The sequence below is a fragment of the Thermobia domestica genome, chromosome 4, assembly GCF_964235325.1.
Source record: "Thermobia domestica chromosome 4, izTheDome1.hap1.1, whole genome shotgun sequence".
NCBI classification, from domain to species: domain Eukaryota; kingdom Metazoa; phylum Arthropoda; class Insecta; order Zygentoma; family Lepismatidae; genus Thermobia; species Thermobia domestica.
In genome coordinates, this window is record NC_137457.1 from 82,933,663 (window position 1) to 82,946,406 (window position 12,744).

The 12,744-nt window shown below is 35.0% G+C and overlaps 1 protein-coding gene across 2 annotated transcripts; it reads right to left on the reverse strand.

Annotated features, from left to right (window-relative positions):
* Nucleotides 1-2,705: 2,705 nt before the first annotated feature.
* LOC145683326 (uncharacterized) lies at nucleotides 2,706-12,176 on the reverse strand. Of its 2 annotated transcripts, XM_081754675.1 has the most exons (6): nucleotides 12,017-12,176; nucleotides 8,099-8,305; nucleotides 7,447-7,615; nucleotides 6,014-6,192; nucleotides 3,983-4,142; nucleotides 2,706-2,925 (listed from the first exon to the last, which is right to left on the reverse strand). In XM_081754675.1, the coding sequence occupies exons 2-4, from the start codon at nucleotides 8,198-8,200 to the stop codon at nucleotides 6,128-6,130; spliced, it is 336 nt and encodes a 111-aa protein (XP_081610801.1). In that variant the 5' UTR covers nucleotides 8,201-8,305; nucleotides 12,017-12,176; the 3' UTR covers nucleotides 2,706-2,925; nucleotides 3,983-4,142; nucleotides 6,014-6,127. The 2 variants fall into 2 exon arrangements, with proteins under 2 accessions (XP_081610801.1, XP_081610802.1); XM_081754676.1 differs by lacking the exons at nucleotides 6,014-6,192; nucleotides 7,447-7,615; nucleotides 12,017-12,176 and having other exon boundaries at nucleotides 8,099-8,763.
* Nucleotides 12,177-12,744: the final 568 nt, after the last annotated feature.

The following is a 12,744-nucleotide window of genomic DNA, read 5'->3' on the forward strand; positions in this document are numbered from 1 at the left end:
TTAAATTTTAAACTGTTGTAGCATGTATCGCCTTTCGTCTATGAATCATAATATTCAATAAGGTTAGCTCTTTATCCGGTTTTTAACTATTCGATTAACAAATAAACGGTTTTGATCATATTTATCAGTGAGTGCAAAATGTTGAACGAAACCAAGATTTTTAAATGTTAAACAAAACTTAAAACTGAATACAGCAAAGATTTGAAAATCATCAACCTATCAGATTGCACGAAAGATAGTGATCAACCAATCAGATTGCAGGAAAGATAGTGATCATCCAATCAAATTGCATTAACAATAACTTTGCTAGTGTCAGATTACATCACCTTATGATTAAATTTTAAACTGTTGTAGCATGTATTGCCTTTCGTCTATGAATCATAAGATTCAATAAGGTTAGCTATCAGATTTCAAATCAATCACCACCAATGATCTTAGACTATGAGCTGTGACTAAAGTTCAATGTATTGTTTCAAATTTCACACCTTATGTTAAAATTCTGTTTATCACCATTCTCAAATTTAAAGAATACTTCTCTTGATATACCTAAGTCTTAGAGTTAATATGTTCAATAAGGTCAATAATGTCCGTCAATTGTTTACCTGAGTAGAACCAACTGTTTTCTAGAAGTGTGTGTGTGTACTCAAACTTAAGAAGTACCACAACAAAGGAAATGAATCCCTGTACACTACCTCATCAAGAACAATCACGTGGTACAACGTCTTGCTTACGTTTATATTTGGCGGGAATAATCAATACCAATGACGCATTATCAAATTATCCTACAAAGTTTCAATGTACCAATGTCCTGGACTCCTAATCCCATCATAGGTCAATAACCGATCACGTGATCCTAATGATTTACCCAAAGAACAATTACCAATTATTGATATGACAATAAGAAATGTACCCCTTCCAAAATTTAAGATTGGTACACAAATACACCTGTGTCTTATGAAAAAGTAATAAATCCTGTACTTATTCAATAATAAAGCCGGTCAATAACATTTAAATTTTAAATATTTGGCCATAAGAGGAACATCAACATCTACAATGGGGCTTAGAAAACGTTTACCGAATTTTGTTATTTGATAATTCCCAAATTTAAAAGGGAACATAAACATATAAAGGTAATAAACCATATAACGTGCTAAATAGGTGTCAATAACCTCCGAAATTTGATTTTTGGTAGTTCTTTACCTATGAAAAGGGAACGATGTGGACCATCCAAATTTATAGTGGTACATATTGGAGACCTGTACTATGATACCAAATGCTTGAGGAGGTTCTATTACCTTATATGGTTATATGGTCATGTATATAGGTTCATTTCCTATCATAAGATAAGGGGTGGGCCAAAGTACCCCTCCCAAATTTTTAAAGGGGTGCACAAATGTGCCTTTGTCTTATGATAGGGAATAGACCCCTATACATAACCATATAAGGTAATAGGACTTCATCCACGGAAATAAATTGGGCCAAAATACCAAACACGTGGTACAACGTATTGCTTACGTTTATATTTTGGCAATTTGTACCCCTAAAAGGGAACGAGGTGGACCACCCAAATTTATCATAATACATGTTAGGGTCCAGTACTATAATACCAAATATATAAAATGAGCAATTTCTAAAATTTAAGGGGTGGGCCAAAGTACCCCTCCCAAATTTTTAAAGGAGTGCACAAATGTACCTATGTCTTATGATAGGGAATAGACCCCTATACATAACCATATAACCATATAAGGTAATAGCCCCTCATCCAAGAGGATAAATTGGGCCAAAAGACCAAACACGTGGTACAACGTAATGCTTACGTTTATATTTTGACAATTTTGTACCCCTAGAAGGAAACGAGGTGGACCATCCAAATTTATCATAATACATGTTAGGATCCGGTACTATAATACCAAATGTTTAAATTGGGCAATTTCCAAAATTTAAGGGGTGGGCCAAGGTACCCCTCCCGGGGTGCATTAATATACCCATGTCTTATGAAAGGTAATGGACCCCTGTATACGCCCATATAACTATATAGGATAATAACACCTCATCAAAGGGGATAAAATCGACCAAAAACCAAACACGTGGTATAACGTAATGCTTACGTTTATATTTTGACAATTTTGTACCCCTAGAAGGGAACGAGGTGGACCACCCAAATTTATCATAATACATGTTAGGGTCCAGTACTATAATACCAAATGTTTAAATTGGGCAATTTCCAAAATTTAAGGGGTGGGCCAAGGTACCCCTCCCGGGGTGCATTAATATACCCATGTCTTATGAAAGGTAATGGACCCCTGTATACGCCCATATAACTATATAGGATAATAACACCTCATCAAAGGGGATAAATTAGGTCAAAAACCCCCGAAATTTGAATTTTTGGCAATTTTTTACCCATGAAAGGGAACGACATAGACACCCAATACTGATAGAGGTACATACTATGGTCCTAGGCTACCACACCCAATTTTTAGATTTGGCAATTTCCAAAATTTAAGGGGGGTGGTCCTATGTACCCCTGCCAAAATTTAGGGGGTGGGCCAAGGTACCCCTGCCAAAATTTAGAGGGGGTGGTCCTAGGTACCCCTAGGTCATTGACCCCGGGCCAGGTCATTGACCTTTCACCCCGGTCGTAAAAGAGAGTGAGGATGAGTCATTCGGGCCAACGCGGGGGACTACTACTATCCTTCAATGGAGTCTTTAGATGTATTAATGAAGGTTGTTTTCGCGAATTTCAAGGGGCCAAATCACTTAGAGTTCATTTTCGGAGGAAACACAAAAATCTATATTGCAGACGAAAGTTATTTAACGTAGCTGTATGTAAAGCAGCTCCTTATTCCGTAATTGCCAACAACGAACACTCAACGAATGTTGCAGGTCTCTCGTTTCCATGAAAGGTTGAACATCACCCATTACCTGTTGGAATCAGAGAGAGGTTAACTGATCATGTTACATACTTAAATAATTTTTCTTACATATAAGAACAAAGACACTTCTTCTTCCTCAATAGTCTGAAAGCATTATTTATTGCACATTTACAATGACATATGCATTTTGTGCCTATAAATATATGTTATTTTGAAGCTAAAAAATTGGTAAGTAATACTAATACTGCAAATGTTTTAAAAGCTATTAAATGCTTTAAAAGCTGCAAAGGTTTTTAAAAGCTATTTATATCTGACTGCAAAAACGATACGTTCAAACAAGACAGAAGCTACTAAATTACGAAAACTCGACAACTTGTCCTCAAATAGACATAAGAACTTCCTCACTAGCATTTACCAACAGAGAATATAGAACAGATCACATTTATCCTCAGTAAGTGATTTTGGTTATTAAAATGAAATGAAAGTTTTGAGTTTTATGCCCCACGGTTATGCCGGCTAGGCTTAAGGAGACTGATGAGAAATGAATTAAATTGTGTAATGAAGAAAGTGGGAGGTAACTGGAGAACCCCGAGGAAACCCACGCACACGGTGTTTGTTCACCACAAAGTTCACTTGGTGGGAGCAAGGTTAGAACCCGGGACCTCAAGCACCAGAGGTGAACGGTCTATCACTGAGCCACTGAGGCCACTATTTTGGTTATTATTAAATAAATGTATCGAGTTCGTATTTGTTCATACGTAATGAAACGTCGTAGCTCAGCTTCACACTCCGAAAACAGGGTTTTTGGCGTAACCTTAATTTTCTTTCCAACGTATGTCTTTGAAGAGTGTGTGTGTGTGGGGGGGGGGGAGAATTATTGGCGGGAACAGTTTTATACTACTTTGAAAGGCACAAGTGACTTTAGTTTACGCTACAATCCTATGTATACAACCAATGTATAACTATTAATATGATCATTACAACATACTTGTTGCAATAAAACTGGATTCAGATAGAAAAATCTACTTCATTCGTACAAGTAATTACAATTTCAAGTTAATGAAACAGAAATAAAGGAAGAATAAAAAACATAAAAATAATATTACCTTCTGTAACACTTTCTGTGTCTAACAGACTTAAAAGTTCGACTGCTGAAGCGTCATGTAGCCGTTTCTTCCTTAGTTTTTCCAATTTTTTACTGACAGAATCCCATTTCACGAACAAGGATGTATGATCAGGATATAAGTCTTTGTTATCTTGATCAATCTGGAAATGGAATTCCATTGTATTAAAACATTTACATTGATAACATTATATCATTAATTGTTACATAAACTCAGTGATGACTTCCACGAACATGTGTTCCTTACCATTTGTTATTTTACTTTTCAGTCAGTATTTTATCTATTTGTTATAAGAATCACAACTTCCTTTAGGTGCATAAATGAAATTTCTTAACTGTAACAATTTCAATACAAACTACTGGTTACAGCGTGTACTTTTAGGGACTTGGGTTCAAATTCAACCTGCTTTCCCCTGGTGTTGTCCAACATCTTGAGGAAATTGACTTACTGCTAGCTTAAATAAGTAGACCACAAAAGCCACATACGTAGTGCAAGAAGATGTTACATTGACGATAACTGCCAGTTAGACCCATATTGAGGTTGTGGCATCACGGGCTTTCGTCGTGTTATGATGGTTTTTGGTTATATTGCTTAATATAAACAAAGGTCTATTTACTCGGATAGATTAGGCAAGGATGGGGAAAGTATTGATCTGGACTTAATATTACAGGTACCATCCCGGCATTTGCTGGAATGACTGAGGAAAAACCCAGGGAAATTTCACTCACGATGACCGGATTTGAGCCCGGAAGCTTCCGAACGTAAAGCCAAGGTTCTACATGCTGAAATAAGGCACTAGGGTTTCATATTGATTTCTCAAAGGGCAAAGTGAAGAAAATTCTACAATATTGTTAGCGTTTATCAGACAATAAAACCACTATTTGCCATCTACTGAGAAAAAGGCTTATTGAATCGAAAAGTACTTTATGCATTAAAAAAAATCACCGTCAAAGTTTCTATTGCTGTACGTATATGCTTGGTTGATACGCAATCACAAGAAAGATTGTTTATCAGTCATGTAAGTATTGTCCTTCTGAGATCTCGCTTTCATAAACAAGTGACATCGTGTTGCAAGAACTAAGTTCTCAATTTTTATCTTACTGAATATGACTACCTTTCTTTCCATTGCAAGGTAAACTCAATGCAAGTGTTTGTAATGTATGGTCACTTAATCATATGTGTCTTAAAAATGGAAACAATAATTTTAGGTTTAGAGCATTTGTTTTCAGACTTGCAATTGAGCATTTCATCTAGTTGTTCAAAGCAAGATCGAGTTGGTAATAAACTGAACTTAATACTTTCCCACGTTGTGTTCCATGCGTGGGGATGAATACGTTACAAGGAACCAGCAAGAAAAATTATTTCCAGCTAAAGAGACATGTTTTAGTTCTTTAAACATGCAATCTGAATACAATGCAAAATATTCACTTTTTGAAAAGGAAACTGCAAAAACTTTTAAGATTCATTGATTGTCTCTATCCTCTTTCATCACCGGAGCTACACAGGAGGGAATCTATAATTTGTAGTTGAATCTGAATTACTTTTATACAATTATACACCTACCGGGCATCGAACCGATAACCACCAACCCACAGGCAGTTCAGACCTGCTTCAACATATCTCAACATTCATAAACAGATATTACATAAGAGGACAAGGAAGTAATTTATTTGTCCATCATTTATATATATTTTTATTATGGTTTTATGACAACTATGGTCTATTAGCTCAGACATACAAAAACCTAAACTAGTATATGTCATTTCAATATTTAGTATGACTTTATCCTGAAGGTTTTTACTATTTTCTGTACAAACGCGACACAATTTTAAAGGAAACTTCTGTTCTAAAATGTACGTTATGAAAAAATCAACTTCTGGACGTAAGTAAAAGATTTTATATGAATGTTCTCAGCCCCAAAGAATAATTTAATGCTTGTAAATTATGGCCTATTCAGTAACAACACAGTACTTAGTAGTAAAACAGAATGAAGGTTAATTAAATGAAACTTACCAATGTATAGCCCAAAGGCTGCTTCAATGGTAGCCAAGTTGAAATTATTTCATGAACAGTTTTGCCCTCTTGCTTGCATCGAACTTTCAACGTTTTCTTCCAAAGATCAAGTACTTACTGCCAGGGCTCGACATTATGCTTTAACCACGCTAAGGTGTTTTCAATATCTATGCCACATTCTGAAAGAGAAGAATAAACTTACCAAACAGATCTGTATTACATTAAAAACTTAGTAATAAATTCCTATATTTTTCAAATATCAGTTAAAATGATTCTATATTTTCATAAGTCCTCTGTACAAGTATTTATATCCATATGTAATATATAATAAAGAAAAGAAAGAAAGAAATATATTTACAAAAAAAAAAAAAAAAAAAAAACTGTTCTGGAACTGTTCCTGTTAAGCTGAATTTGAAAATTGCCTTCAAATGTTAATCTATATTTCCGGCACAAATATCGAATGCCTTTCATCAGAATGGTTTAATTCTTCAAATATGTAGAACTTATGTAAATTACATGTTCTAGCTTAGTACTTCAATGGTATAACGTAATAGTGGTACTATATAAGTATAATGATTATCTACGACGAAGAAAGTCGCAAAATATTTAGTAATAAATGCTACTTATCATTTCTTATGAAAAGAGTAACTCTTGTAATGAAGGATTTGAAGATTAAGCATAGAAAATTTGGACTTGTTCAGTCTTGTAAATAGAAACACACAGAATCTTAGTATTGATTAATATAGTGCACTATTTAATCCTTAATAGATTAGTTGGTTGCTTAACTGAAGAGTAGGTGAAAAATTTCTCGACTGTAGTTTTATGTTGTAAACAGTAACAATATCTACACAGTCCCATTATTACCTTATACTATTGAAATACTCAGCTTGAACTGAGCTTGAACGCATATACACTTTAAGTTTTGAGCCATCCTGATGAAAGGCACTCGATATTTTTGCCAGAAATACATGTGAACATTGAAGAACCACGTTTTAATCTTACAGGAATATTTTCAGGTTAGTATCGACTTATATTAATGTGTGTTCCATACGTTCAATTAGCAGAGAAAAAATAATTAAACGAAACTAAACCATTTTTTAAAACATGGTTCTTGCAAACCCTGGCACAAAATAGGTAAATCATTGGCACTTTTTAAAGTATGATCGGGGCCTCGGTAGTTCAGTGGTAGAGCGTTCACCTCTGACGTGTGAGATACCTTGTTTGATCCCAAATCGCGCTAAGTGACACCGTCTGCGTGGATTTTTCGGGGTTCTCCCGTTCCTTCCCACTTTATTCATTTCTTATCATCATCACCATCTCCTTTGGTCTACCTGGCATAACTATGGGACATAAAACTCAAAGGTTTACTTTCATTTTTAAACGTATGATCAGAGATGAATAAATCATTTACTAGATTACATTTTAAACATTACCATCTAGCGTAGAAGTTCCAGTGTCACGCTTTTCTGTTGAAGGACCTGACTCTGCAACAATGCCAAACTTTCTTAACGACTTGCGTGTATTTCTATATTTGTCAACGAGTTTTCCTTTTGAAATCTTCTGATTTGGACCTTGTGACTTTGGTGGAATATAATACACTTCCTAAAAAGACATTGTTACTGTAAGATTTAGAATTATAACCTTAATAAATTAAATTATGTATAAAAAACATTTCAGACAATTACAGAATAATTTATCGTATTTATACTCCTCTATGTGATGTTCCACTTTTAGTATAGCATACGTTTTCTACAAACAAACCCTCCATTCTGCATGGGGTATTCTCGCATGTATATATATATATTTGGGAGGGGGAATAGATAAACTATTCTTGTCTCATAGTCAGATAGACTGGTAACATTACAAAGCACACGTTAAGATTTTCAGCATAAAATTTACACTATAAAGTCAGCATATTTGCTTCCCCACCTTATTTGCTTCAATAGTTCTCCAAATTCTCGTCGAACTCATTCTCCCACATTAAAAGGTCGAAGTTATGCTATTCAAATGTCCAGCAGTAACATTGATTGAAAGTTATGTGAATAAAGTGTCTATATAATAACTGAAACGTTAGTATATGCATACCTGACATTCCGTTGGAAACAGCTCCTTTATCTGTAATGCCAAATGTTGAAATATTTCATTGCAAAGAGTTACATTCGTTTCCATAAAATGATCAATTAACATTGTAACTAACTGCTTCCTAGTGATAGCAGACAATTTGTTGTTTTGAAGATATTCATTGCAAACTTTTCTGCCTGTTAAGCTCTGTTTTAGAAAAGTCTCAAGATTCTGAGGAAAAAACAAACAGCATTATATGTACGATTACGTCATTCAAGATCACTTAATCGAATTCACTGAAATAGAATTTCAATTTTGCATTTCTGTATAAATTAATAGCTGATTAACTTCTGTTGAAGGATAACCATATTTAATAATACATAACTATATAAATAAATAAATGAATGAATAATAATTACGCCTAGAAATCAAACTGAGAATTTCTGCTTTTCACGTATTCCTTACACAAATTATTGGTGATTGATATTCAAAGAAACACAATTTTGCTTAAAATATACAATGTCCCTTATTACATTTAAGTCTGTTTGTTCTATAAACTAAGGAAATTAACTTACGAGGAGCTCACAGCAGCATTGGTGTTTTCACTTCAAACATAATAAGCTCTGTGCAGCTCTAAAATTGCACTATTCTTATAGAACACACTTTTGAAATGACACCATTACTATATACGTGAATCTTTGGGTTTATTGTTTGACAAATACTAAAGTGTATCGACCTGGCGTGACAAGAAACGAAAGTTGGTATTTTAGTATGATCTATTTTTACTAACTCCAAGGAAATATAAATTTTATAGATAAACGCATTAAAAAAAAGTTACAATTTTAAAGATCCTGCATATCGTGATATCATTTCGCTTAAATTGAACTAACCGAAAATATAACTGAATACCAATCTCTTCGCCCTCCCAGCTACTCTAGTGTTTAACGCGTGTATCCTTGATGTATGTGGTCCTGGATTCAATTCCCAGTGAGAGCACAAACAAATGCGATCGTTCACTTTCATTAATCACCTGTTTACCTTAGTCTAAACAGCATAACCGTGGGACGTTCCAAAAGCTCTTTCAATGTACCTGTTGCTTTCCTGGTATCGTGATGCAAATAAATTTTCTCGGGATATCAGCCAGGTGATGTATTTGTTGTGCAAAGTCTCGAGAACAAACATTGTTCTCATGATACTGACCCTGATGATGAGAACAACGTCTGTTCTCGAAATTTTGGACAACGAGCACATCATGTGATTGATATCCCGAGAAAAGTTACTTGCACTAACAAAGATGGAATAAATATAACGCAGGCTGTCACCAGATTAAAAGGTGAACGCCAACATCTTTTACATTTCGACTGGTAATGAATCATATTTGCAGCATAAGTATCACTGTATCAATTCATATTCAAGTGACTAAAGGCAGAACACTTACAAAATCTGTCAGCTTTAAGAGCTTCGAACTCCGAGACTTTGTAGAGAAATTTGTCTCTCGTTTCAGCATCGTATCAGTTCCTCTTTTAGTAGGTGCTGGCATGGAACAACTGCTTTCTGTAGTTTCAGATCGAACTGACACTGAGTCATCTGGCGTTGACACTGATGGTGAAGCAAATGAGAGAGAACCGTCATCTAGCACATCATAAATTTCAACTGTGTTTGTTTCTACAAATTCCTTAAATTTTGCTCATAATTTTGCACATGTCCCTATTTTGGGAATTAACTGAGTAATTAGTTCATCAGTTAATGAATTAAATGCTGCTTCGTCTATTTCCTGTTCTGAAATATAGATTGAAAGTTTATAATTAACCAGATATTTACTGAATATCAAAAAAGAATTGTACACTGGTGAAAGCATTTAAGTTTTATTACACTACCAAGCGAAATTTGGTATGTTACGCGATCATGTGCCACACAAAGAGTATAGGAAGTTGCTCACCCGAGTTTTTTTTTTTTTGCCTTTACAGAAATGGGTGTATTTGGGCTAAGCTAAAGAGAAAAATGTTCATGGTAACTTCATACTTCAGCTTCATACTGTCAAAGTTACAAGGGTATAGAAGCAACAACAAGAATTTAAGAGCATTTTTAACTCATGCAAATCATTTTGTAATTTGGTACATAACGGGTACCTATGGCTAACAATAAGTCTAATGCTAACCGATTGTTTTCAAAGACTAATGTACTTCTAACAAACAATGAAAGGTTCTATGCAGAAATCATAGCCTGTCTTTTCTCTTTCTCTCTCTCTCCTCTTTGCAATTTCTGACATTGGTCGTTTTGCTCCAAACCACAGAATTATCTATTGGAGATAATACACTATTCTCTGAATGCTTTGAATAATGTAATATTTTCCGAATACCTAATAGAAGTTACCTAATAAGAAGTATACACTCGAATATATAGGGAGGCGGTAGTGGTTCATGTTACGGAAGCACAATTTTGTAAAATTTACAGAAGAAATATGATATAGTGTACACAAGCTGAATTTTACGTTTACAAGTGGAGCGTTAATAGTGTCAAAGCATGACAAGTGCTATTGAAACTCGTATCATTGCAATATCCCACCTCTTTACTTACGCGTATACCCGCCATCACTGACGTGCCTGCTCCCTGCGCTGCCGCTCCGGTCCACCATCTTTGCTTAGTCCTGACTGTTAGATAGCATTCGCGCTTTTTAGTGTCCACCTAGCACAGGTTACGTTTATGCACTGTATATTTATGACAATCCGAAAGTTTTATTTATACGCAAATCGTAAAAGAACTGTGATTTTTTCACAATTACTTCTGGTGGAGCCATCGATATTTACCTGTAATAAGTGAGATATTTTCATGTCGCCCAGCGTAAGTCTTTTAGGGGTCAGTAAGAAGTAAATTAGTGAAAATTATATATTTTTTTAACAATTATTTCGCGTGGTGTACCGAAAGTAAAAATGCACGCTTTTATCAGCGTATTTCACGATAAATATCGATTTCAAAGGTAAGGATTCTATATTTGCGTTCCATGAAATGTTCTTTCAAAATTATGCTTTATATTTCGGTTGACATTTAGTATCTCTCCCAAATCCATCGACGGCTCAGGACCCAGTACTGTGACTTAGAGTAAGCTGTTGTTAACTACCTCGTTTATGCGAATACCCACCGTCGCTGACGCGTTTGCTCCCTACGGACGCACATCGTTTCTAACTGTCGGGCCCCCACTGCTACGCTTCTGTTCTGATTCTGTTCGATAGCATAAATGGTTTTCAGTGTCCATATAGCACAAGTTGGTTAGTGTTTTATGCGTAGTTTTTATGCTATACGTTCACACTGTACTTATACTCATGACTACTTTACATTTACAAATAACGAATGGTAACCCCTACCATGTAAGTCAGAGTCAATACCAAGTTATCTGGAGGAGAAACTAAATAATAACCCATATTTCTTCCGTAAATTTTAGATTTTTGTTCATCTGTAAACTATAAATGCACCAATTTATTTTGCAAACTACTAGCGTTAGTGTCACTTTATTTACCCCTTTCCGGAAGTATCTAGTGGTAATAGAAATTACCCCAACTCTTGCCCCTGCAATTTTATACCCTGCTCTAGTGTCGTCAATGCCCCCTTTATCCATATGTAAGGGGCTAGGTTTTACTTAATAATCCCCGCTCCGGGTTGTAAACTCACTTTGAAACCAGAAATTACTCTCTGTTAATTCTATGAAAATTGATCAAAAATTCCCTAACCTTAAGCGAACCCGTTCCTACAACTACCTTACTCTACTGTACCCTACCCTACTCTAATCTACTACACCTTTGAAAGCGGTTCTACATATCGATGCGCAGTTGGGGCGTGCATTGTAAAGTTTACCCAAGGCGTATTTGTTACGCTAAATTTACAGCCAATAGAATAAGTACATGTGAACTAACAGCAAAAGTAATATATACGAAAAAGTACACTTACCTTGAAACACGTCGATTAGCTGCGGTAAATTCCAGCTTGTTAATAAATTTATATCATGGATCCATTACGTCGTTGAAAAGTAACAATTACTTCTCACTTCACATCACTGTGACTTCGTTGAGAAACTTGTATAGTGCACACTACACTCATTTACACACAGTTCTTATACGATGTCCCTTATATGATTGTTGTTCTACGTGTAGCTATTTTTATTTTTGCGATCCACACTTTCGTAATCGAAATGTTTATCCAGAATGCAAATAAACACACGTGACCTTGTAAATAGACATTTTGGCCCGGAAAACCAAATAATTACCAAATCAGTTAAAATTTGGTTCGCATAACCAAATTAATCAACCAAATGTTCTGACCAAAAAATATAGTGTTCATGACCAAACACGTTTGGTCAAAATGACCAAATTTTGGTTAAATTAACCAAAAAAAGTGACCAAATGCTCTGACCAAACAAATTTGGTATTCCTGACCAAGCCCTTTTTTCAGTGTAATGTTGAAATACATGCTTTTTTTTCAAACAATCACACTTGAGTATAAAATATACTTTTAAAACAATTTCCATTTATGCAAAGCTAGAAACAAGTGAGAAGTGCCATCGGGTAGCCACTATTCATCTCTTCGAGTCAGAAAACTATGAATTTGACAACAATATTTTTCGTATTCTATTACTTTTTTTAAACTTATAACCTCTTTCCCTCCATGGGATGGTTTCA

What these genes read in the sequence shown, in the direction of transcription:
- LOC145683326 (XM_081754675.1), bottom strand. Translation starts at nt 8,200, where the DNA reads ATGTTAATTGATCATTTTATGGAAACGAATGTAACTCTTTGCAATGAA. An exon ending in TGTTTCCAACGGAATGTCAG is followed by an intron (nt 7,616 to 8,098) that starts GTATGCATATAC and finishes ATGTCTTTTTAG; the next exon opens with GAAGTGTATTATATTCCACC. An exon ending in TGGAACTTCTACGCTAGATG is followed by an intron (nt 6,193 to 7,446) that starts GTAATGTTTAAA and finishes CTTCTCTTTCAG; the next exon opens with AATGTGGCATAGATATTGAA.